The sequence below is a fragment of the Daucus carota genome, chromosome 6, assembly GCF_001625215.2.
Source record: "Daucus carota subsp. sativus chromosome 6, DH1 v3.0, whole genome shotgun sequence".
Classification (NCBI taxonomy): domain Eukaryota; kingdom Viridiplantae; phylum Streptophyta; class Magnoliopsida; order Apiales; family Apiaceae; genus Daucus; species Daucus carota.
The window spans coordinates 38,138,037-38,162,477 of NC_030386.2; the positions used below are offsets into that span (position 1 = coordinate 38,138,037).

The 24,441-nt window shown below is 35.7% G+C and overlaps 5 protein-coding genes across 8 annotated transcripts; 4 read left to right on the forward strand and 1 right to left on the reverse strand.

Moving 5' to 3' along the window:
- The first annotated feature begins 92 nt into the window (after positions 1–92).
- On the forward strand, positions 93–2,349 carry LOC108225577 (L10-interacting MYB domain-containing protein). Its single transcript, XM_017400475.2, has 3 exons — positions 93–235; positions 741–1,049; positions 1,591–2,349. Exons 2-3 carry the CDS (start codon positions 741–743, stop codon positions 2,188–2,190), a joined length of 909 nt encoding a protein of 302 aa, XP_017255964.1. The 5' UTR covers positions 93–235; the 3' UTR covers positions 2,191–2,349.
- A 1,629-nt stretch (positions 2,350–3,978) lies between these two features.
- On the forward strand, positions 3,979–6,411 carry LOC108226333 (protein NRT1/ PTR FAMILY 4.5). The gene is made up of 5 exons (XM_017401275.2): positions 3,979–4,090; positions 4,206–4,284; positions 4,389–4,606; positions 4,720–5,282; positions 5,450–6,411. The coding sequence occupies exons 1-5, from the start codon at positions 4,088–4,090 to the stop codon at positions 6,306–6,308; spliced, it is 1,722 nt and encodes a 573-aa protein (XP_017256764.1). The 5' UTR covers positions 3,979–4,087; the 3' UTR covers positions 6,309–6,411.
- Positions 6,412–10,888: 4,477 nt separating this feature from the next.
- LOC108226334 (zinc finger protein 2) lies at positions 10,889–11,314 on the forward strand. Its single transcript, XM_017401276.1, has one exon. The coding sequence runs from the start codon at positions 10,889–10,891 to the stop codon at positions 11,312–11,314; it is 426 nt and encodes a 141-aa protein (XP_017256765.1).
- A 2,854-nt stretch (positions 11,315–14,168) lies between these two features.
- Positions 14,169–15,249, forward strand: LOC108226336 (nicotianamine synthase). The gene has a single exon (XM_017401277.2). It carries the CDS (start codon positions 14,211–14,213, stop codon positions 15,063–15,065), a length of 855 nt encoding a protein of 284 aa, XP_017256766.1. The 5' UTR covers positions 14,169–14,210; the 3' UTR covers positions 15,066–15,249.
- A 1,140-nt stretch (positions 15,250–16,389) lies between these two features.
- LOC108227279 (uncharacterized) lies at positions 16,390–23,759 on the reverse strand. 4 transcript variants are annotated; one of them, XR_010284627.1, is made up of 10 exons: positions 23,407–23,759; positions 20,563–23,319; positions 20,373–20,477; positions 20,114–20,266; positions 19,296–19,459; positions 19,055–19,202; positions 18,657–18,779; positions 18,440–18,527; positions 16,855–17,269; positions 16,390–16,738 (listed from the first exon to the last, which is right to left on the reverse strand). XR_010284627.1 is itself a non-coding variant. In XM_064079824.1 (9 exons), the coding sequence occupies exons 2-9, from the start codon at positions 23,092–23,094 to the stop codon at positions 17,103–17,105; spliced, it is 3,480 nt and encodes a 1,159-aa protein (XP_063935894.1). In that variant the 5' UTR covers positions 23,095–23,319; positions 23,407–23,752; the 3' UTR covers positions 16,831–17,102. The 4 variants fall into 4 exon arrangements, 1 of the variants encoding a protein (XP_063935894.1); XR_010284628.1 differs by having other exon boundaries at positions 16,972–17,269; positions 23,407–23,730; XR_010284629.1 differs by having other exon boundaries at positions 16,987–17,269; positions 23,407–23,728.
- Between the last annotated feature and the right edge of the window lie 682 nt (positions 23,760–24,441).

The window sequence follows — 24,441 nt, forward strand, 5'->3', positions numbered from 1 at the left end:
TTTTTAAAACTATAGTTAAAAGGGTTATATCCATTAAGTTGTTACCATTAATGCGGGGACAGGTGTCACAGGACACAGAATCAGCCGAGCTACCCCCACTTATTTGACAAGTGGCTGTTTGGATGTAAGAAGCTGGGGCTCTTTTTAAGTAGAAGTGTGCTCCTGATTCTGGGTCTAGGTTTTGGTTAAGAAATCTGGGATCTTCTTTTCAAGTTTGGACATACTCCTCGCTCAGGTAATTCACGAGCCTTTTTGACTGGTGTGTTTTCACTTTTACTTACCCAATCCCAGTTATAATTGCTTCGATTTCCTATGTTTTTACAGTTGTAATTGCTTCTATTTACTTTTTAGTTACTCAAAATATGAGATATTTGTGCTACATCAGTGTAAACTGTAAAGCCAAGATTTTGATCCAAGAATTAGCAACAATCAAGCACAAACACTGAAATTGAAAATACCCATTAGAGAATAGTAGATAAAGAAGAGAAAGATTGCACCTTTTGGAACATCTGAGGTAAAATAGAGACAAGTGAGGGAAGCTTAGATACGAAACCAGTAAAATGATTTCTAAATATTACTAGAATGTAAGATTTTAATAAGACGGAGTGAAATTATTTTATATATATTTGGGTAATATTATCTTTAATTTTAGTGTTTGCGCAGCGATATGTTGTTCTAGACTACAATGGGCTTTAAGTAATTGTGTTAGACTACTCATTCTTTTTACTTCGATTATGTAGATGGCAGGATCATTCAAGTGGACAGAAGATTTACATGCACTCTTTGTTGAACTATGTGCTACTGAGGTGTTCAAGGGCAATCAGGTTGGGGCAAGTTTAAGCAAAGAAGCTTGGGCTAGGGTGCGTAAAGAACTTACCGCACAAAAGAAAGTGGTGTGCGTTCATAAGCAGCTTAAGAATCACTGGGAAAAAATGAAAGATGAATATCAAACTTTTAAGAAACTAAAATTTGGGGAGAGTGGCTTGACCTGGAATGAGAGTACAAAAATGATTGAGGCACCGGAATTATGGTGGCTACAAAAGATACAGGTTATCCCTTAGTTGATGTCGTAGATATATTTCTCTGCTACCTGATTATTTACTCAGATCCTTTTGAATGCTGCCTGTGTAGTTTAGAAATATATACAACTGTGAAGAATCTTGTACTATTAAAAGGTGTTTTGTGCTGTTTCTCTTGTATGTCATTCGAATCAGAGTCCTCTTTGGTCTTTAAAGGGACTCGTCACAACTGTTTTATTAAAAAAAAGTATAGCAGACCCTGAAACTGTGATCCTGCTAGAAGCTGCATAATAAAGATAGATCAAATATTGACAAATAATTCGAAGTTAGAACTCTGGCCTGCCTCTCCAGGGCTGATAATGGACTTCCCTCGAGTTAAAGCATAAGCTTTGATCAGGCATATCAAAAATTGCGCAGGTTTGCTGCGTGACTAAGTCAAAACAAATGATCTTAGGATTGCTGCGTGAATAAGATTTCCAATTCTATTGTGACTCAAGAAAGATAATTACTTATTTGCACACTTCCTTCCTTTTGATTATATGCATCTGATAAACAAATTTTTGTATGACAGGTGAATCCTAAATTCAAAAAATTCAGGAACAAGGATCTGTCCCTTATCATGACTTATTACGAGACTTTGTTCGGTAACATTGTTGCTACTGGTGAAAGGGCAAGGACTGCAGACACGTACTCTGCAGTTAATCTTGAAACTGGTGTGGAGTTTACCGATGATGCAGGTGATGATGGAAAGGAAGGCATTGGTGATAGCGAGGACAATAACATGCAATTACCGCCTAATCTGTTTCCATCCACCTCACTCAAATTTGGTAAAAGTAGAGGTTCGAAGCGGAAGAGATCAGGGGTAGAAATGATATGCGATTGCTTAGACAGGCTAGTTGCTGCAATGTCTTCAAGAAGCACTCAGTCAACTGCTGCACAGCTGAAAGCGGCTAATGACAATGCTGCCTTAAAAGAGGCATTTGATATACTTAATAATATGGAGCAGGAGCAGGTTATTCCTGGCAGCGATTTATATTGTTTTGCGGCCCAAGTCTTTATGCATGACAGGCATAACAGGTGCTTCTTTCTAAAGGCACCCAGTAATGATGTTCGCCTTCAACAGCTACTCTATGCATTTAAAGCTGCAGGGCACAACTTTGGCGGCCAGTGAGTGTGCCCATATACAGCCTTGTGGCAACTAACGGTTAGCAGTAACGGATTGTAATAGATGTTTTGATTGAAGCGGTTAGCAGTAATGGATTATATTAGATGTTTTGATTGAAGCAGTTGTATTTTCACTAGCAAATTGAAATAGTTGTTTTGTGTGAAATTGTTGGTAAATAGTGTTTTGACTAGCTGATTAAAACAGTTAGTTGTTTTGTACGAAACTGTTTGATTTTTTGAGTATGAATAGTTATTTCAATTCACAAATAACAAACATTAATATTAACGAACTTATATGATCAAACTTTTAATATAATTCAAATTTCTAATTTTCACTCAAACTTCTGCCTTCCTAACTTCGAACAAGGTCATATAAATCTGTAAGCCGGCTGAGATTTTTCCGTTCTACTACTTTATTAAAGGCTTAAATTAACACTTCACTTTGTTGCAACTTCACGGTCATGCCCGCGTATCATTTTAAGGTATCAGGTGTAAAAAAAAAAAAAAAACCAACTGCTTATAAAAATATATAGCCGCCGTAAACCATCTAAAATACGATGTAAAAACTTACAGGTCGTTAAAACAGGTGCATCAGTCACGGTCACATATATTTAAGCATGTGGATCTAAAATATTCGGGACCTAGAATATTTGAAACTCGTTCTAGTTCGGCCGTCCATGAATATGAATTATCCACTTACGTTCGATACGCTGATACTAATGACAGAATGTTTTGATGTAATTTTTGTTGTGTTTATTAAGATTGTTTGGTGTTCGGCAACAAGTTACATTTATATTTATAAAGGTGCTGACAATGTGACTGATGGGTTCGAGCGACCAAGTGATTTTATTTAACAGTCCGAGCCTGCATGATTTTTTATAACTCAAAATTATTATTATTTTTATCTTTTTTAATTTAAAAGATAGTGTGTTCGGTCCCGTCAATTTCTCTGAGCATGAGAAATTTGATAATATGAGAGAGTAATTTTGAAGCAGCGGCCGAAACTTGTTTACTATTTCGGTGACAGGAATTTTAAGTTTGTAATTTGATGGAAAAATATTATTTTTATTTTTGTAAAAGATGGTTTCTTCTTTCTGCTAGAAAATAGAACAAATGGACTATCGCTTGTAATCCCTATAAAACTTGTACTTAAATATATAGGAGAGGGATTAAAACATAAGTGTGTTTTGGAATTAAATTTCCGCGCGTCGCTAAACTATTAAAGAGATAAAATTCAGACAACACTTTAATTTATCTTATAATATTTTATACTAATTCTTTTTACCGGAAACGAATCTCAAATTTCAATGCAATTCAAACAAAAGTTTACGCACTTTTTCATCTCTAATCTACAACATAAACCATTTGCTTATCTACACGATTCCTTGACGAGGATCGCATAATTTTGGACTTACTTTTAAGACGGCACGCCAAATAAATTTATGTGATACATGAATCACATGAATTCAAATTTATCAATTGATTAAATTTGTTATTATCTTTCTCGTTATAATTGCATGTGTTAAAATATATCTTGAACAAGCTCGGACGGCCCCGTTGCCGCTTATAAAACATATAATCATTTAAATGTGCTAATAACTTATTCGGTCTTTTGCTTCGTCTCTGGGATTTTCATTAGAGTTGCTTCGTTGACTAAACCAAGAAATTAATATTCAAACATAAATCTTTAAAATGCGTTTATAAATTATTAGCTTTAATCTCCTGTCCTCTTCTTCAGAGGAGATCTCTGTCTATATAATAAACCCAAATTGCGTACTCTCCTGGCCAAAGGATAGTTTAGTTCAGTACTGCTTTCTATATATAATCAACAAAAGCATAATAATTAGGCAACACATACTTATCGAGAATACGCTACAAGAAAACCGGCTAATTTCAACGGGAATATGGTAATGCATTCTTGCCTCTAAAGCAATTAGACTTAGCATGCATGCACGCGATTAATTCTAATTGTCGATTCATACTGACATTTCTTTTTATATGTTTCGAATGCGAATAATCCAGGGTAACACAGGAGATGTCGAAACGAGTCCTAAACAGAAAAAGAAACTAGGAGGAATAAGATCTACGCTGTTTATTTATGGTGCTTTTTGTACTTTGAATTATTTAATTTCTTAATAGTTATGATGACAATTTTGTTTAATTTGTTCTAATTTTCTTCGGATGTTATATGATTTGATTTCGCAGTTGCTATGGTGTTTGAGAACATTGCGTTTGTAGGCAATGCAGTGAGCATATTTACTTACTTCTATGGATACATGAACTTCAGCTTGACCAAATCAGCCACAATGCTCACAAATTACGTGGGGACTTCGTATATACTATCGTTATTCGGAGGATTTATATGCGATACCTACTTGTCCAGATACAGAAGTTCTATCCTTTTCGGATCCATAGAAGTCTTGGTATATACGTTAATTTACCAGTTCTCCTAAAACCTCGAGATGTTAGCTTATAGGCTTACCGTTAATTTATCTGATTTGTGACGAAAGCTAATTAAGAATATGCTATCTATCAGGGCTATGCTGTCTTAACAGTACAGGCATTCGTCAAAGAGCTTAGGCCTTCGCCTTGCAAGGATGTCTCGCCACTGCTGAGCTATCAATGCGAATCTGCAGACAGTGGCCAAGTTGCTTTTCTATACATAGGTCTCTATCTTGTCGCGATTGGAGCAGGTGGCCTCAAATCAGCAGCTCCTCCATTGGGAGCTGATCAATTCGATGAGGAAGATCCTGAAGAGGCAGAAAGCCTTTCAGTGTACTTTAACTGGCTACTGTTTTCGATTGTGATTGGATCTATTTTCGGGGTCACTTTTTTGGTCTGGATCAATACGTTTCAAGGTTGGAATTGGGGGTTTCTGGTGTCGACTTTAGCAGTGCTAGCCGCGGTTTTGTGTTTGGGGTCTGGAAAATCGTTTTATAGGCAACAGGTGCCGAGAGGAAGTCCAATCACTCGTATAGTGCAGGTATTTGTGGTTGCAATCAAAAACAGAAATCTTCCGGTGCCAGAAACTGCTGATGGATTCCATGACGTACAACAGGGAAGTGGAAATGAGATACTCAAGAAAACGGATCAGTTCAAGTAAGTGATTTAGGGGCACTTCTAGAATTTTATAAAATTTAGAATGATGAAACAATGTAATTTTTTTTTTTAAGGGGAACACGTGTCCCCCTGCCTATTACTAGATCCGCCCCTGTATATACTCTAACTATTAAAAGAACTAGTACTAATCGAGACAAATGTTGCAGGTTCTTTGATCGTGCAGCAATAATCAGGACCACAGATTCACCCGATTCTGATAGCAAAGGTCCATGGAGAACATGTACGGTGACACAAGTGGAGGAAACAAAAATTCTTGTCCGAATGTTTCCTATTATAATAAGCACTATTTTCATGAACACCTGTTTGGCTCAGCTCCAAACTTTCAGCATTCAACAGAGCAACACAATGGATAGACAATTTCTTGGTTTTGAAGTCCCTGGCCCTTCTGTGACTGTCATTCCGTTCATCTTTATGATCATTCTGATCCCTATTTATGACCGCATCTGTGTTCCAGCTCTCAGGAAGTTGACAGGGATTCCAACTGGAATCCGACACCTCCAACGTGTTGGTGTAGGACTTGTTCTCTCAATCGCGTCTATGTCTGTTTCTGCATACGTAGAGAAACGTCGAAAATCTGTTGCTATTGATAACAACCTGGTTGATTCTCCTGCCCCATTGCCAATTAGTTTTCTTTGGTTGGGTTTTCAGTTTGCAATATTTGGAATGGCTGATATGTTTACACTGGTTGGATTGTTGGAATTTTTCTACGCGGAGAGTTCTAAAGGAATGAAGTCACTAGGCACCGCGATTACTTGGTGCACCGTGGCATTTGGATACTACTTGAGCTCAGTGGTTGTGAATGTGGTGAATAATGTGAGTGATGGGTGGTTGGCAAGTAATAATCTGAACAGGGATGAATTGAGCAAATTCTTCTGGTTGCTAGCAGGGCTGAGTGTGTTGAATCTAGGGGCTTATCTGATCTGCGCATCTTGGTATAAATATAAGAGTGTCGAAATGAAACAGATTGAGGGTGATCAGAGCAATGTTGAAATGGGGACTGTGTAGGATCTTCAGGCTTATGAGTATGGATTTAAGTCCTTTTCTACATGTAATAATCCATCGAAGTTTGTTCTTGTATATCATGATTGACGAACAATATATTTCTCAATATGCTAAGCAAATGGTATAAATTAAAATTTTATCAAGAAAAAGTCTCAATGAAACTCGATTGGAAATCAATTTTAACTTATGACACACAGTCAAATATCAATCACAACTAAGAAACAAACTATAATCGGTCAAAGTAATATATGACTGAAATTTAGTTAAAAATAACCCGTCAAAGTAATATATGACAGACAATCAAATATCGGTCGTGTACTTAAAACGATAGATTATAACTCTGTTTTCTATATTGAGTCAAAATTCATCAACTGATTTTAAGAGAACTTTTCAAAGAACTACTAATCATTTTATATCTCAGTAATGGATGTATCAAAAGCTTAAGCAAGTATTCAAAAATTAACACTCAGATAAGATTACAGAAACTGTAGCCACCCGATTCCAGGTATCATCCATATTTTTAAAAGGACACAATGAATTTTAAACACGAACAGACGCAGGCTACCTTGAGGAAAAAATATGTGAAGTAATTCTTAACTTATCGGACTCGTTAATATTAGAAGCCCGGTATATAAACTTCTAATGAACAAGAGAGCTTTTGGAGAACATTGTTATAGTTCGCATCAAACTCCAAATATAATACAGTTAAAAAGAAAATTTCGGTGCGGACATGAGAAGTTCCATCAATGTGTCGAGTGTTCGACACGGATATATGATTCAAGTGATCGAGTGTTCAGACGCCCCCTTCGAGGTATGGGGCGATATATATATTTACATAATTGCTAATTACACGAATATGACTGTCTGATCTATCATCAAAATGGAGCAGGGAACATGAATAATGTTTAGGAAGCCCTGCATGAAGGTGCATTAGTAGTGAGAAAGTGGTGCAATGCATATACAACTGAATCACAGAGACTAGCTAAGTCAAAGCCTTCATCCACGTACACCAAGAAAAGAGAAACACGAGTCTTCAATGTCCTCTGCGACACTCACTTGTACACAATAAATCCGACACAGCACAAACATGTCCACAACAATGTCAATAATTTAAGTAATATTCAGCCATTTTGTAATGTGAGTTTGTCTCTGTGCTTCACTATGCATTACTTGTTTAAACAGTAGTGATGATATGATAAGAATTAATGTTCCTTACATATAAATTTGATCAAATCACCGTTTGATGTAGGATACTAGGATACATGTATCTATTTTTCCTTCTCATGTGCTGTGCCATGCAAGTACTGGGGTACGAATCCGGTATAAATAAGTACGAGTATATCTTTGATAAATATCAGGCAGAGTGTGCAGAGCAGGAATCGAATTCATAATAATAAATTTTTATCACTTGAGCTACATTTAAATTATAGTGTTAAGTTTGAAAGATATTAATAAATATTTAAATTGCTGAAATTTACATACATAATATGAATAAATGATACAGAAAAAGTCATATATAATTGATGCATAAAATTAATTAGATATATCTGTATTCTGTAATAATAAAAAAATGTAAACACAATCGCCCAGTTACTCAACACGAGTTCAGTCATAACTGAGCTGATGATAAAAAAGTCATAATATATTTTTTATATATAATATATAATTAAACTGATATATAACTTGATAGTTTTTGAAACTATATATAACTTGATAGTTTACTCATTACTTTTGTCATATAGACATTAAGCTCTACTTAAACGAAGAGTCACATGATCAAAATATCCTTTTTATTAATAATTAGACTAATTTAAATAACAAGTGACTTTGTTGGATCGAAGATATATTCTTTTACTAGTTGCCTTCCTACACTCTGATTTGCGATACTGCAGATTGTGTTGTGTTCCCAGATTCAGACATGACTCTCCGCAATTATAGCCGACCAAGAAGATTACGATCTCATAACTATCATCTTTTAATAGAGCGGAGCATGTTATGTGAAGCAGGTAGCCCATTCATTATTTATCAACACTCTCCAATGTGCCGAACTCGGTCACGATGAATTCTAATAGTATAAGATGCTTATATATTAGGAATTTCAATATGCTGGCTATGTAAAAACCCATGTTGAAGTTTAATCGAAAGTAATGTGAAAGAAATTAGAAGTTGCTTAAAGGAATTAACATAATTTTTTCTAGAAGAGTTGAAAAATTTTATTTGTAAATTATGAGCAAAAGTAGACGATATCATATTAATAAGAGTAAATAGGTATTAATATAAATGAACTGTGCAACTGATATAAATTATAAATGGAAATGGAAATGGAAAAACAGTGAATTTTATACCACGTAGTTCACGAAGAGCATTTCGAAAGATGTTAGTTCAAATTGTTGGTTAAAATAATATAGATATTGTTTGTGTAAAATTTCTTAAAATTGTATGTATTATAATTCGACAAGCAATTATTATAACTATTAAAATCAGAATATTTTTATTAGTTCAAATTATTATAAAATCAATATATTATTTTAATATAATAACAAATAACGTGAATTTTTCCTACAGATACTAGATGTCCGAAAATATAGATAACATCACGAATTTTGCTAAACTTTTAAACAAGAACAATGTCTCGTCTGTGTGAAAATTTTTCTATTATTTATAATTTTTATTTATAATATATTACATCCATTTTTAGCAAGGGCTCGAATAGGTTGGTGATAGCAAGTCCCTTGGCGTTTGGGGGTACACCGTACACATATATGCAAACACCATATCTATAATGGTCCAAGAAAAGTACGCAGTTGATGGAAGTGTAATAAGAATCCATCACATTTGGTTATATTCCACTTTACTAGCTGCTAGAGCTCTACTAGCAGCCAGTTAAGTACTTGAAGAGTTAAAGTAACCCGGCCAGGGGTTTGTACTTGGTATTAGGGCTGAGCAAAACCGAACCGAAACCGAATAACCGAACCGTGCAATTCTGGTTAGGTTCGGTTTTTATTTTTCTGAAAATTTCGGTTAAATCGGTTTTCGGTTATTAACCGAATTGCTATTCGGTTCGGTTCGGTTATTAGAAATATAAATTCGGTTATAACCGAAATAACCGAATTATATATGTATTATTTTTGAATTATAATATATATACATATAATATATTATATAGAAACAGAAATCAGATACAGACACAGACTTGCTTAGCCAGTTACCCTCGAGTCTCATACACAATACATAATCTAATTACTCACAGCACGCTCTCAGCCTCTCCTTCGTCCCTGGAGTACACTAGCCGCCGACTTCAAGAATCAAGAACCATGTGCATCATGTTGCCGTGATAGAACAGATCACAAGCACCAGTATACAAGCAGCACAACAAGTCAGCAAGCCTTTTGTTAATTGCTAGAAGGCCGAAGTGTATTAAAGTTTTTTAAAAAATAAAAATTAAAAATTCGATTTTTTCATAACCGAAACCGAATTAACCGAATTATTTCGGTTCGGTTTCGGTTCGGTTTAATAGATAATTCGGTTCGGTTCGGTTTAATAAAAAATTTGTATTTCGGTTTTCGGTTATTTCGGTTCGGTTCGGTTTTGAACCGAACCGACCGAATGCTCAGCCCTACTTGGTATAATTAAGAACGTGCTGATTTTTTCTAAAGATATATACTATTTCCGTCCCCCTGAGTAGTATACATTGGGAGACGAGGACGCGGCACGAACTTTAATGTTCTTGTAAAGTGTAGTTGTGTAATTATTTTTAAAATTTTCTTTTTCTGAATTAAAGTTTGGATGTTATATTTTTATTCAGGAAAAGAAAAATTCAAAAATAAGTTACGGAACTATATTTTATAAGAGCATTAAAATACGTGTCGAGCAATTGAAAAAAACGTATACAATTAAATGGGACAGAGAGGGAGTATATGTTTCATGAAACACATTGTATTATTCTCATAATTTGTTCAACATTAATATTTCGAGAAAAAATTATTTTGTTATTGAAAGATTTTGGTTGTACGTATAAAAGTAACATGCATAGAATCACACAAGTACATGGAATTTCGGCCTTCTTAATCATAGGAAATTTCTTAGCTAGACTGGTGTATGATTAATTTACAGGTAAATTCTGCAACATTCATGAATCTAGTTAGTGGGAGAGTTAATTGAACGGAAAAAGACTGATTAATATTGATTATTTGCATGTTTAGTCCAATAAGAAGGTTTATCTTCATCGTGATCATGTACTTAAATTAGAAAATTCAGTTCAAGACTCCAACTGCTTGTCTGCTTCACTAAAAGAGAAAGATAGAAAAGCTAAACTATCCCTAGGGTTTAATATTCACATACTTGATTAGATATAATAATTAGTTATTAAATTCTATTGAATTTTATTTTCTCGAAGACCGACAAGATCGAGATTGCAATAATGCTTCTATTGGAGTCGACAAAGCTTTGATTTCCTCTTGATTTGTGCAGGTGTCTGTCCCTCTTATTCATAACCCTTTTCTTATAAATTCGGCTCTTGCTTCTCATTCGGCTTCATATTAATTAGGTTCGGAAAATTTAGTGTCATTTTTCGAATAACTATTATGTCTATTAATCTCAATCTGCCTAGTGATGATGAGCTGAATCTGCAGCTCTTACTGGACACTTCCTCGTCGTCTTCGTCCTCTTATCCTTGCTGGAACTCGATTGAGCCGCCGCGGATCTTCCCTTGCAATTACTGCAGGAGAAAATTCAGGAGTTCGCAAGCACTAGGTGGTCACCAAAACGCGCACAAGCTGGAAAGGACCCTGGCCAAGAAGAGTAGGGAGCTGAGCTCAGGCGTTCGGGCTCGTGCCGAGAGGAACAAAGAGTCGGGGTCTGGTGATTCGACGAGTGTGCAGCCACACGGGATGGGGATGGGGATGGAGCTTGTGGAGAGGTTTAGCTCCGGTGAGACGACGAAATACAAGGGTGATGATAATGTTTATAGTGACGAATCTGGGCAGCTTGATTTGTCGCTTCGACTTTGATTTATTAGGTCATGAAGTAAAATTTTAATTAGTTCGAACGTCGAATGCATGTAACGATTTCTAGTTTTTGTGCAAGATTATTGTGGCAGAGCCTAGGTACTTGACAATGTATGATCATCCCTTCTTTATGCGCACTTCATCCGCGAAACCTTAGCGTATACATACAACGCTTGTCATATGATATACTATTAATATGGAATTGGAATTAGTTGGTTGTATGTATTCTTGTACAAGAAAAATGCAAATGCTTCGCCTACAAATTAAAATGAATATGAAAACACACATTCTTGTCACTTTTTAATTTAAGATAATTTGTATTTTCACAGGCATATATTGATATTTGTAATGTAAATTGTTTATTTTTGAATAAATATATACAATTAAAATATTTAATTACCAAATTTTATTATAAATAACAAATATGATTGTATCATAAGTTTTGAATAAATATATGTAATTAAAAAATTTAATTACCAAATATTATTATAAATAATAAATATTACTGTATGATCAAAATTTGTAAAACTATACTCCCTCCGTCCCGGTGATTTATATACAAATGGTTTGGACACGGAGACCAAGAAAAAGTGTAAAAAGTGAGTAAAGTTAGAGGAAAAAGGGTGAAATGGTGGGACCCATTTATATTTAATGATAAATTTGAGATGGTGGAGGAAAGTAGTGGGTGTAATAGTGTTTATATTATTATAGAATGAAGATAGTGGAAAAAAGTAGTAGGTGTAATAGTGTTTTATATTATTAAAAGTTACTATTTTTGGAATGTATAAAAATGATGGGACGACCAAAAAGGAAACTGTATAGAATTGACTGGACGGAGGGAGTATATCTAAAATCAAAATGTAATGTATCATAAAACAGTAAAAATACAGAGAGTGTCACTGATAATTTAGGCAGCCTCGAGCAGAACTACTAGCACCATTAGTTATACATACAAATTGTCAATCGAAATGTCGCCATTTCCAAGCAGCACTGATATGAACTTTTTTGAGAAAAGCACTGATATGAACTTAATTATCTTTTGTGCTGCTATTAGTCAAATCAGTATGTATTGATCACAACAGCCGGAACAAAAAGTTAATTTGTGATTAGATAGATCTGAAATTTGAAGCTAGGTTAAGTGAACTCAAACTAGATTAGCCAGACATTGAGTAGGCAATCAGCACGCAAAGACGGACTAATCAAACATGTCATTTTCAAGTAAATGATGTTTAATCCATCTATTATCTTGTTTCGACATAATTACTTAAGAGTTTAAATCAATTATCTTGTCTTGATCATCTTCTTTTCAGTTGAGCAAATAAGTTGTCCAATTACTCACGCATGCAGGAATTGAAAGCACTTACTTATAATTTGATTACGAAGACATATATTTATTAATAAATAATTTAGAAAGAGTGTCTTAACTACTTAATTATATTTATAAAAAATATTATAAAACTTTTAATTTTCTTTTCAAATATTATACGATCATTTTTTTTAAATTTTATATTTACTAACAATAACGAGACTTCTCTGCATACACATCAGGGTCAATTAAAACCAGCTTAGCTAACTTATTATTTAAAAACAGTTTTGTAAATATCTGGGACCAGTCTCTATGTATTTTATACTCCAGTTAAAGAAGGGAGGCTTAAAACCTGAATGTACATGTGTGTAGAAATATGAGAAAAATCGTCGCGTTGACCTCTTGGACTGAGCTCAAAGTGGCCATTTCCATGCTGCAACTTCGGGTGTAAACCGGACTGGAAAGAGGATCGTGAGCTTGGTCCTTGGATTGACCACACCTCGTGTGAAATGAATATCAATTTATATGCTCTTAACGCTTACATAAATTTGCCTACGCTATGGCTGCTCTCATTATATAATTAATTAACTTACTTTCGTTCAGATTTTATGACATTAAACTATGACGTCTTACATCATTTTATAATTATATTATTCTAACATCTTTGCAGAGATGAAGACCTGTTTTAGCCGATACCAATATGATAAAGGTGATGAATTATTCTAGAATTTATATTGTAGTATCATTCATTCGAGGTTTAATCATCCACAATTAAGAAAAATGTTATATTTAGAGCAATATTTTTGTTTTCAGAGCAAAATTAATTATCTCTCCCTTTGCATCCACATAAATCATCCAACTTCAATACATATTTTTACAAATTTTTGTGGAAATTAAAAAACTGCTATGGATATAACATTTTCCACAATTAATTATAAAAAAATATTCATTTATGAAACTATATATTCCCTGTTAAAAATGATAATGTTTTATATATAGTGATGAAATTAAAATTAGGAAAATTTCGAAGGTTAAAAATGTTATCATATTTCATCATGTAGAAATCGAGATCGGAGTTAATCTCAGCTTGACGATTTGGGATTTATCATGAATTTATCGAAGATTTCCTCAATAAATAGAGAATTTTTAATCAAATCAGAATATAATCAGTAAATTAAAGAATTAATCAGGGATTTTTTTAATAAATTGAGAATTTATATAACACTGCTTTTCATTGATTTTTCAAGTTAGGTCGGGAAACCGATTGTAAAACACAAGTTCGTCTTTTTCACTGTCATTACGAATTGGCAGAGCGAGCGTGCTCATTTCCTCTCATTCCAGAGTTCAGCGTGTGGGAATTGAGAATAAGCACACAGGTATTTTGATCCTTTTAGCATCAAGATTCATGCCATTGTTTGACTAATATAAACAACATCCATTCTAAACAATGTATCCATCCAAAATGATTGATCTATACTAATATACTAAATTCCACACAATCCTACTATAAATAACAATGAAATCAAATCTATTTCAACACCAACATAAACACATTCTTTGTAATAAACAAACAACAATACCAGCTATACTACAATGGCTTCCATGCAAAACTCAACCTTCGAAACTCAAGTCCCAACCGAGTACCTCATAGCTCGCGTAACACAAATCCATTCCAGCATCTGCAAGCTCGAGTCTTTAAGGCCTTCGAAGCAAGTGAACGCATTGTTCACTCAGCTTGTCAATCTCTGCATCCTCCCATCAGCCATAGACATTTCCACCATACCCCAAGAAACACAAACCATGCGTCAGAATCTTATTTTACTTTGCGGTCGAGCCGAAGGCCTTCTCGAGCTCGAATTCGCAACATTTTTAACAAAAGTACCGAACCCTATGGACAATCTTGACTTGTTTCCATACTATGGAAACTACGTCAAGTTAGCCAATTTGGAGCACACAATTCTTGTTCAGAATGGCGTGGTGCAGCCTAAGAGACTCGCGTTCGTCGGGTCCGGGCCGATGCCACTGACCTCATTTGTACTGGCAACCGAACACTTAAAGTACACCAGCTTTGATAACTTCGACATTGATGAATCAGCCAATAATGTAGCACGTGAGATTGTGAGTACTAATGTTGATCTCGAGAAGAGGATGAAATTTAGAACGTGTGATATATTGGATGTGAAGGAGGAGCTCAAGGAATACGATTGTGTCTTTCTTGCGGCTCTGGTGGGCATGGACAAGGACTTGAAGGTGAAGATCATATCGCATATTAGGCATTATATGAAGGAAGGGGGGTTTTTGCTTGTGAGGAGTGCTCACGGGGCTCGGGCTTTTCTGTACCCCGTGGTTGAGGAGGAGGATTTTTCGGGGTTTGAGGTTCTGTCCATCTTCCATCCCTCTGATGATGTGGTGAATTCGGTTGTTCTTGTTCGTAAACCCGTCTTCTAAGTTCTGCAAGAAGCTGTGACTGTGTGTGCTCTATAGCTATCTGTTCAAGGTTTTCGTGGTTTAAAACTAGTAGCAAAGGTCTTGTTTGGTATTGTAATAGAGTGGCGTTAGCCATGCAGGCTTGTTCGTTCAAAATTATCAATAAAAGTTTTTTATGTACTCAACAAATTTACATTAACATGTGTATTGCTTACTTTAATGGCCAGGAAAATCTTAATGCGTTCCGGTTCTGCTCAAGTACATAACTAGCCAATGTCGAGACTCTGAGATGCTGAGGGCAGTTTTAAATATTAACTTATTCAGTTGAGAAAGGATAAACAGAAAACTTGCATATAAAAACAAGAAGCAACAGATGATCAGGTTTTTCCTTCAAAAAAAAAACCAGATGATCAGGTTTTAAGAAGTTAAAAATGTGGAACAAAATATTAGGAATGATCAGAATAAGATGAATGCCATATAACCTGAGAGGTTCGGAGGAGCATCGGGCTCCTCAAACAAACTCTTAAAATTAAAATTAAAAAAATGTGAAAGATCAAAGCTTCAGTGAGCTCCTGGTAGGTTTTTAAAAATTTAAGAATTTCCTCTCTTTCCTCTCTTTTAAGGAACATTTGGTTATCTGGGTGCTCTTAACTTATTTTTACCGGATAAAATAATCATTTGCTTTTATTTCTTTTCACTTCTCTCTCCAACTTTTCTCCTAAATAATAATAAAATAAAAATAAAAAGCAAGTATAAAAAATATGATTGGAATTGTCACGATATTCAATGTTATATAAACTTTACTTACAGTTAAATCTCTTTAAAGTAATAACGTTGGGACCAACGAAAAATATTACTTTATCGAGTTTATAACTTTATCGAGAGTAAAAATACACTATGTACATTATGTCGGGGCCAGAAGAAAATATTACTTTATCGATTATTACTCGAGATTTAACTGTACCAAGAATGAATCGCATATTATATTCAAACCTCTTTCATACTTCTACATTCTGTAACATTTTTAACATGTCTTTGTTTTGGACATCATCATTAAAATATATTTCTAGAACATACTTTCTAAAAATATTTAAAAAAATTTACCATTAAAAGTTATTTAGATTTACTTACTTAGCATACCGACTAAAAATATTATCCCAAACACATTTTTGAATAAAAATTTCTTAAAAGAACATTGGCCCAAACATGTTTATCAAGGCCAATCCGAGAAAATAGTTAGGCGAAGTAGCATTTTATTCTGTCCACGTTCTTCTTAAGTAGAGTACAAAAACTCCAGAAATTTCCAGAAATTCAAATAGGCGTCAACACAAAGAGAAGATTCAAGTGAACGGTAACGATTAGTTCTCTATTTAAAAGGAAAGAGAACGAGGTTCCACAGAACAGTTGTGTGGATAGATACATGCTCAAGTCCAGTAATTGATACTGAGCAGCTTGACAACATACTTGTATGTAGTGTCATTTTACACTGACATCACGATAAATATAGACGACATTCGGACTAAAAAATATATACGTTTTGGCCAGTTTCAGACAAAATGTACCATATTTGTGCATATATATATAAATATCCTTGTAGATGACAGGTTTGGGTTCCTTCTCGAGGTGCTGAAGAATCAAAGCAGCAAACCTATAGTAGGAGGAACAGCACCGTCACTATTATAATGAAACTTAACCTGCAAAACAGAAGTCGAGAGCGTTTCAAGTCTGACAACAAAAACATGCTTTGAACAACTGAGATAACTAGAGTAATAATTTTTTATGGCAGTATAAGAAAACCATTTCTTTGCACCTGCATAGCAGTCTTTATTCCTTGTAATCACACCAGATCACATAAAGTTGCAGTTAACAGAGTAAAACATGTTTTCATGGGTGAACAATAGAGGGAAATGCAAGAAAAAGGGCATACTAATGCATTACTAGCCTCTGTACACGTTATAAGCCAGTAATCGACTTAATTTGCAAATATATGCTTCTTTTACTAGCCTCTTTCGTCAAAATCCCACTACCGTCATTCAGCAAAATGAGCAAAGACGGATATCATTTGACATTTATTGCTGCTGCCATATTTCTCAGCTTCTGAGCAACTTCTGCAAATGATGGCCGCTGGGCAGGATCAGAGGACCAACAACTTTCCATCAAAGCTTTCCACTCAGGATCACACCATGTTGGAATTTGTGGACGTAAAGAGTCATTCACAATTCCTCCTGCATATATTTATCAGGAATATATAAACATTAAAACCATGAGAACATCGACTACTGAAAGCATATTTTCGACGCACTATGTGATGTGTTTTTCTCTTCGAGTTTTTGTATTTATTACTTTGACCTTACAAATTACCCTGCATTAAATGCAAAGGGGGCAAGTACAACCTTGACGCCCTTGAAACAATGATCAATATCTACCACAAGAGGATAGAATTTTCACAAAGCTATCAGATAAAAGTATGCATATGCCTCTGCCACAAGGAAGTTTAGAATATAGTGTTTAGTCTATCAAACTCTGGTCGTATAAAATTTTGTTAAATGCGTTAGTAATCAACTTAACCTCATATGAGAAGCAGACCTTGGTAAACTTCAAGTCGCATACTCTATATGCCATATCAACTGTATTCAAGTAGATTATGTGAACCGTAACACATGTACTCAATAAGCAACCAAGACCATATGGAATTGAAATCAGTAATTAAAAAGATCCAAATAAACGTTACCTGTGTCCATGAATTTATATGATCCCAAAACAACTTTTAGTCTTCAAAAATTTACTTTGAACCACATTCTTTAGATATCCAAAAGATGATTTCAGAATTTAAGATATGGTATGATGTGCCATTCAACTAAATCATTGTCAAATCATAGACTACAGCTTAGCACTGTGCAAGTATCACACTCCCATAACACACAGATTTTGAACAATTCTAAGTCATCCTCTCTAGAGCTATGTCTATTTCCAATAATTGATTTTTCTCTTCCCTTTTTTATCTTTTGCTACATGTCAACCCACCGCTCTAGCATCGAGAAGTGGTGAATTGGCGTAACAAACAGCCAAAGTGTAAGTGTCAAGTATTCCTTCACGAAACTTTTCGAGAAATGAAGCACTAGTTGGTTTTGGATACATCTGTTTTCCTGAGTAGGCTTTCGTAGATGTCCTAAAAGTTATGATGGGTACAACTAGCACTAAGTATGGAAGTGACCTGCCCAGCAAGAATTCAATATGGATCACCCAGTTTGTCTGACAGTCACCCCTGGACTAACAAGATCCAGAGGTAGTGCTAAGCAGCTGAGATGTCCCAATAATAAAACATAAAATTAACAGGAAGATTATTCTAAAATGAAAAGCAAAGAACCATGTTTTCTAGTACCATTAAAACATACCAATTATAGAGGCACAATGAATATCTGCATAAGGTTCTTCACCAGTAAGCAATTCCCACATGACAATCCCAAAGGAGTAAACATCAATCTATATTGCAAAGAGAAACTTTAAATGAGCCAATAATTACATGATAAATTAACATAAGTAAAAATCTAACAGAAAAATGAGGCATAAATATGCGGAGGCTATAAACCACAGTAATCATGATGAATATACCTTATCTGTTACCATGTTGCTCTTTCCACTAAGCAACTCAGGGGCCATCCATGGTAGAGTTCCACGAACTCCACCAGAAACCAAAGTTCGCTGTTTTACCTTTGATAACCCAAGATCCCCAATCTAAAATAATACACAAAAAGATAACAGGATAATGATGAGCAACCAAAACTGACTACAAGGTAAAAAGAACATGAAGCACACAAGTTAGCCGGATCATGAACTAAGGTCCAGTCACGTGCATATATTAATGATTAAACAAGGCATGCAAATAGAAGCAGTTACATAGAAGTATAGAACATAATAATGCTGCAATGACACTGACAACTCTAAACAGTACCAATATAAGAAGAATCATAAACGTTTTATCAACATATAACATTTGATTATCAATATACCTTACAAACTGGTCGATGTGGATCCCTCATATTTACTAGTAAATTTTCACATTTTAGATCAAAATGCACAATGTTCTTCTCATGCAAATACTCCATGCCAAATGCAGCATCCATAGCTATGATGAGCCTTTTGCGACGATCAATTGTTCTGAGCAAATATAATAGCAGCATGGTTGAAGCTAATGTAAGAAATAATATGATATAAACAAATGTCGTATAAACAAAAGGATAAAAAAGTTACCTGTCCTTTTTCTGCAGAAATTGTTTCAAGGACCCATTCACCATAAATTCAGTTACAGTTGCTAATGAACCATCAGGACCATCACGAACAATACCATAGAAAGAAACTACATTTGGATGGTGCAGTGAACCTAATATTAAAGCTTCTTTCCAGAAATCAGCAATCTATACACAAAGAAATAAGACAAGTCAACTTAAATGAGAAAGAAATACTGTTGTAGCCTGTAGCACCTGGATAAATGAAGAATGTAGCACATGGCATGAGGATAACCTAATGAAAAAAACAATTGCTTGAACTCGTGTTCATTTTAAAGAATAAGAGTACTCAAAATAGACATTAATATTTGTTTATGAAATCATGCTCTTCTATCCCCTCTTTAAACCAAATTCTTCAGGGTCCACTGTTGCATTTGCATGAACCAGTCCCTGAAACCTAAACTTTCCTACAAGTTATATATAAAGTTCATATAAAAAACCCAAGAATTTTCCACACTCTCTCGCCCTGTCATTCATATAGAAAACCCAAGAATTTTCAACAATCTCTCGCCCTGTCACCGGTCCTAGGATTGGAACCCTATCTTGTACTGGTTTTTCACTTTTTCAGGTTTTCCGGAGATCTTGAGGCATGTAGGGTGATGAAACCTTTTCACTAACAGCAATTATTAAAAAATCAACGTTTAGAGCTAAAACTAAATAGATTAAGACAAGGTGGCGTCTTTCGAATAATGTAAGATACAAAGAAGGCTTATAGTAAGGTAAAACCAAGCAATTCATTAAGGGGGAAAAAAAAAAAAAGGTGCGCTGAACAGAGGAATGTACCAGACGCTCCCTTTCAGATGGCCTCCCAGCAAAGCAGCTAGCTTTGATTCTCTTTATTGCCACATCTGAACCTTTCCACTTCCCGTGATAAACAGATCCATATGTGCCAGAGCCTAACTCTCGAATCTCCTCCAGATCATCGTTTCTTATTGTCTAAATAAAGCAAAAATAAGCAAACAATGATAAAATAAAGTGCAGAGTTTAAAATGGAGTTCTTCATATATATGTCAAACAAATATGTAAACGACACTAAACGAACCTGCAATCCCCTAGCAAAAGCTTCCGCCTCGGCCTTCGTTGGCTCAATCTTTGTATCATCCACATTGTCACCACTAGAACCCAAGTCCAAGTTCCCGTTTAAGTCCTGCCAAATCAAAAGGAGAATTAGAAAAACAAGTAATTATCATAAACTTTTATAAAAATTATTTTAAAACATCATTAGCTCTCACCACTGCTTCGGATTCATTCTGAATTTCTTCCTTGGCCACTGCTTCTGATTTATTATGAATTTCTTCCTTCACAGCTGCTTCTTTTTCATTATGACATGCTTCCTTTGCCATCACATCATTTAAATCAGCAGATAAAGCACCTTCTTGAACTTTAAGCTTTACATCCTCAGCACTCTGTATTGCTACTCTCTTCACTGATGCAATCAACTCAGGAACAAAATTTAATTGGTCAACTGGAGGCTGTTCAGTTTGAAAATTGCTATGAGTTTCATGCCCTTTTGGTTTCTCAGGACCGTTTCCTTTATGAACGGGTCCTAAGCGATTCAAGTTGACTGCCCCACGAGAAGCTATGGCATCTGGTTTATCCTTTAGTTGTAGGCCAGAAACAAAGGGCATATTAGAGTCTTCAAAATTTTCTGTCCCATTCGTTTCCTTCAGAACACCATTAGCACATTTTCCTTCCTTCTCTAAATCCAATTTTGAATCTGACGTCGAAACAATTTGGGAGACCAATCTACCATCAATCAACGTAGACGCCAGATCAGCACAGGGCTCAGTATTTGGAAGACGGGTAGAATTTATCATGTCAGATGTCACATGGTTGTTCAGAGTATTTTGAATAGCAATTGAATTGAAGGAATGGTCTTGAGGATATTCCAGAACTGCAGACCCATCTATACCCCCCACTGTTAATGAGGGGTCAGCCAAAAGATTCTGATTTCCCAACCCAACCTGAAAATTCGGGCTACTGTCATACGTTCCCCTGTAAAACCCCGGAATACCATCTGGTTGCTGAGGTACAGTGCCCACTTCATATTTTGGAGGGTAATGCAAGGGGGCATTATGATTTCTCCAAATGGAGTGTTCAGGGACATGACCATGTGGCTGTTGGTAAAATTTCTCCATTCCATAAACAACAGGTGGATTCCCATACCGAACCCCGTGATCATCAAGGGGTATGTGAATGTGAGAGGATCCAGTGACCCCAGTTTGATCAGGGAAAACCTCATTCCCCAATTCATGTCCAGGTCGCATATACCAAGAGTGATCTTCAGGATGAGCATAGTGTGAAGATACATGCTGACTTTCAGGAAAGTTACCATGCCCAGCAGAAAATTTCATGCCACTGCCATCCACTATGTAGTGATCGCTTAATCTTGCAGTTCCAGATGTAGGTAATCTTTGTTCATCAACTCTTAAATTCGGCTGATGCAAAGAAATCCGGGCTCTTTCATTACTATCAGTGCAGAGGGGTCGAGGATCATTCTGCTCTCTTGGGTAGAATGGACTATGCAACTTTGCTTCTGTATTTAACATGAGAGTATCCCGTGTGGGAGGACACTCAGCACAAGGGACCTGCTGAAAACCATTTACCATGTTTGGCATTTCCATGTGTTGTTCACCATGTTTTAAATGGGAATCATAATGAGCTTGATTTCTAAGGAAAGTTGTACGGCACTGCTCACATTTATTTCCTTCAAACATACCAAACCCCTGATGTACGTTTCCCGGCCCCTGAAGTATGTTTCCTGGAAAACCAGGACTGTCACCAGCGACAGATCCAGGGGGGAGCCAAACTACATTTTCTTGCAACTGAGGTTGGTGAGTTGAGGGCTGACGATTTTGCTGCTGCCGATTGTATTCCTCTGGCATTCTGTCAAAAGTTCTGTCTGGGAACTCCCCGTATGGCATAAAATAACGGGAGGATGAAGGAGAGGCTGGAACTTCCATTATTGGCCTTGGATCTTGATTCCCTGGGGAGTAATATCCAGGACTCCATGGAGCCTCCATGTCGTTGTACCTCTGGGTGATAGATTGGTGTCCTGAACCCATCTGAGGAATGTTGAGACGACGCAAATTGAGCGGGGGAATGGGCATCTCATTATTTCTGTGGTTATGGAGGCTACCCTCATGACTTATTTGGTTCAGGTACTGTTCATTTAATTGGTAATCATCCAATGAACCAAATACTTGGGACTCGCTATAGTGCAGCCTCCTCATGTCAGGAGAATCATTCAAACTGTTTAAAGCGTCTACATACCTCCTCTCATTATCCATCTCATCCCCATTAACAAAATGAACAGACCCATCCTGATCCAAACCAGAAAACAAAAAGATTCTCAGTCTAGTAAACCCACTTCCAAAAACCAACTTATCATATTCCTCCATCATGTTAGTCACATCATCATCATTAACAACCGATACAAGTGCGTCAAGATCCTCATCAGGCTGCTGATACTTCAGCACCATCGCCCCTTCAAAAAGCTCCCTCATCTTCCCCATCAAATCCTCATAACTAATATCCCTCGGCGCACTCACAATCCGCGTCTCCCCACCCACATACCTAAGCTTCCCATCCTGCGGCCTCGGCAATATACTCCCACCAAAACTACACAAAAACTTCACACGCTGATTCTCATCATTAGAACTCCGATGAGAGCCCGGAGTCATCGTAGCTGTAGGGCTGTCCATTGAATACACAACTTCAGCCTCCGACTGCTTAATACATTCAACTCCCTTATTACACATCATACCGTAATCCCTCCAAATTCCATTATCCCAATCATACCATGTCCATAATTTCCGACATCTGCACTCATAGATTCACTAATAACCACCATATATAAATCAAATTAATATCAACTTACCAAAGACAGCACTTCCTAAACTGCCACACAGCGCTCGAGATTCAAACCCTAATTAATCAACTCAAACCAAATTAAACTAATAGAATCCAGCTCAAGCTTTCAAAAACAACTGCAAGAACACACGTTTCACAATCAATAAACACATATACATATCAATTCATAAAATCAAGCATAAATACAACCAAAAAAAAAATACCTGAAAAGGCAGAGATTGGGATTATAAGCTCGAATCCCAAAGCTCACTAATCTGAATCGAGCACCTACTTGTATAAATACGTATATAAAATCGACGTATCTAAAGATCTATTAATCACTATATATGTTGTATATATATGTATGGTTGTACATACAGAAAAGTGAAATTAGGTTATGAAAAAATAAATAAAATTGTAGAGAGATTAGGGAGAGAGAGAGAGATGCAGTTGCGCTAAATGAAATTTGGGAGAGAGATGAGAAAGAGAGAGAGGGAGGGAGAGAGAGAGAGAGAGAGAGAGGCAGTTGCTAGAGCTGTGCTTGCCAGGTTTTGTAACACGTGGCTACACCTCCTTTTCTTCTAAGTTCGAGGGCATCTCTTTTATCTCCATTACGTATATTCCCCTCACGCGCTCTCCTCGATGTGTGTGCTGTGTGTACTGTGTAAGATTGATGGTTTCATATTTTTTGAATAGAAAACAGCACTTTATTCGATTTTTTGTTTTTGTGTTTTTATTATTCTTTTTTATTATTGCGGGATATTTGAAAATTCTTGTACTATGCTACTTTTTCTTTTTTTTTTGTCAGGTTGTACTATGCTACTTTAGTTGTTTAGAACCGGGAAGATTGTGTGTAAAGAATAGAGCCAACTGGCAGACCATCAATTTTTCAAAGTGACGTATTTGTAATTTTATGCTGATTGCTTTGTTTCTTGGACATTTCAAATTATATATATGGTGAAATGAGCACCAACTGATTATTTATTTTAGTCTGATTGTCAATTATTAAGGTAGTCCTTTTGTTTGAAAATAATAAATGTTTGATTTTTATTACAATTTCAAGAGTTTTATATATATAAAAAAATACTATTTTAAATATGTTTCCGAATAAGTTTTTAAATAAAGCGAATATTTCATATAATTGTTTACCCCGTTTGAAAAAACCTTGAGCATTTTGAATTATTTGCATAAAATTTTTCATTAGGTAGCGATTTTTCTGCACAATAATACAGACACGAAATCAATTTATAATATCTCAT

Coding starts and splice junctions, on each gene's coding strand:
- LOC108225577 (XM_017400475.2), top strand. CDS start 741: ATGGCAGGATCATTCAAGTGGACAGAAGATTTACATGCACTCTTTGTT. Junction 1,050..1,590: donor GGTGGCTACAAAAGATACAG/GTTATCCCTTAG, acceptor TTTGTATGACAG/GTGAATCCTAAATTCAAAAA.
- LOC108226333 (XM_017401275.2), top strand. Junction 4,285..4,388: donor ATCTACGCTGTTTATTTATG/GTGCTTTTTGTA, acceptor TTGATTTCGCAG/TTGCTATGGTGTTTGAGAAC. Junction 5,283..5,449: donor AAGAAAACGGATCAGTTCAA/GTAAGTGATTTA, acceptor CAAATGTTGCAG/GTTCTTTGATCGTGCAGCAA.
- LOC108226334 (XM_017401276.1), top strand. CDS start 10,889: ATGTCTATTAATCTCAATCTGCCTAGTGATGATGAGCTGAATCTGCAG.
- LOC108226336 (XM_017401277.2), top strand. CDS start 14,211: ATGGCTTCCATGCAAAACTCAACCTTCGAAACTCAAGTCCCAACCGAG.
- LOC108227279 (XM_064079824.1), bottom strand. CDS start 23,094: ATGATGTGTAATAAGGGAGTTGAATGTATTAAGCAGTCGGAGGCTGAA. Junction 20,267..20,372: donor CTTTTGCTAGGGGATTGCAG/GTTCGTTTAGTG, acceptor TGCTTTATTTAG/ACAATAAGAAACGATGATCT. Junction 18,780..19,054: donor CACATCGACCAGTTTGTAAG/GTATATTGATAA, acceptor GTATTATTTTAG/ATTGGGGATCTTGGGTTATC.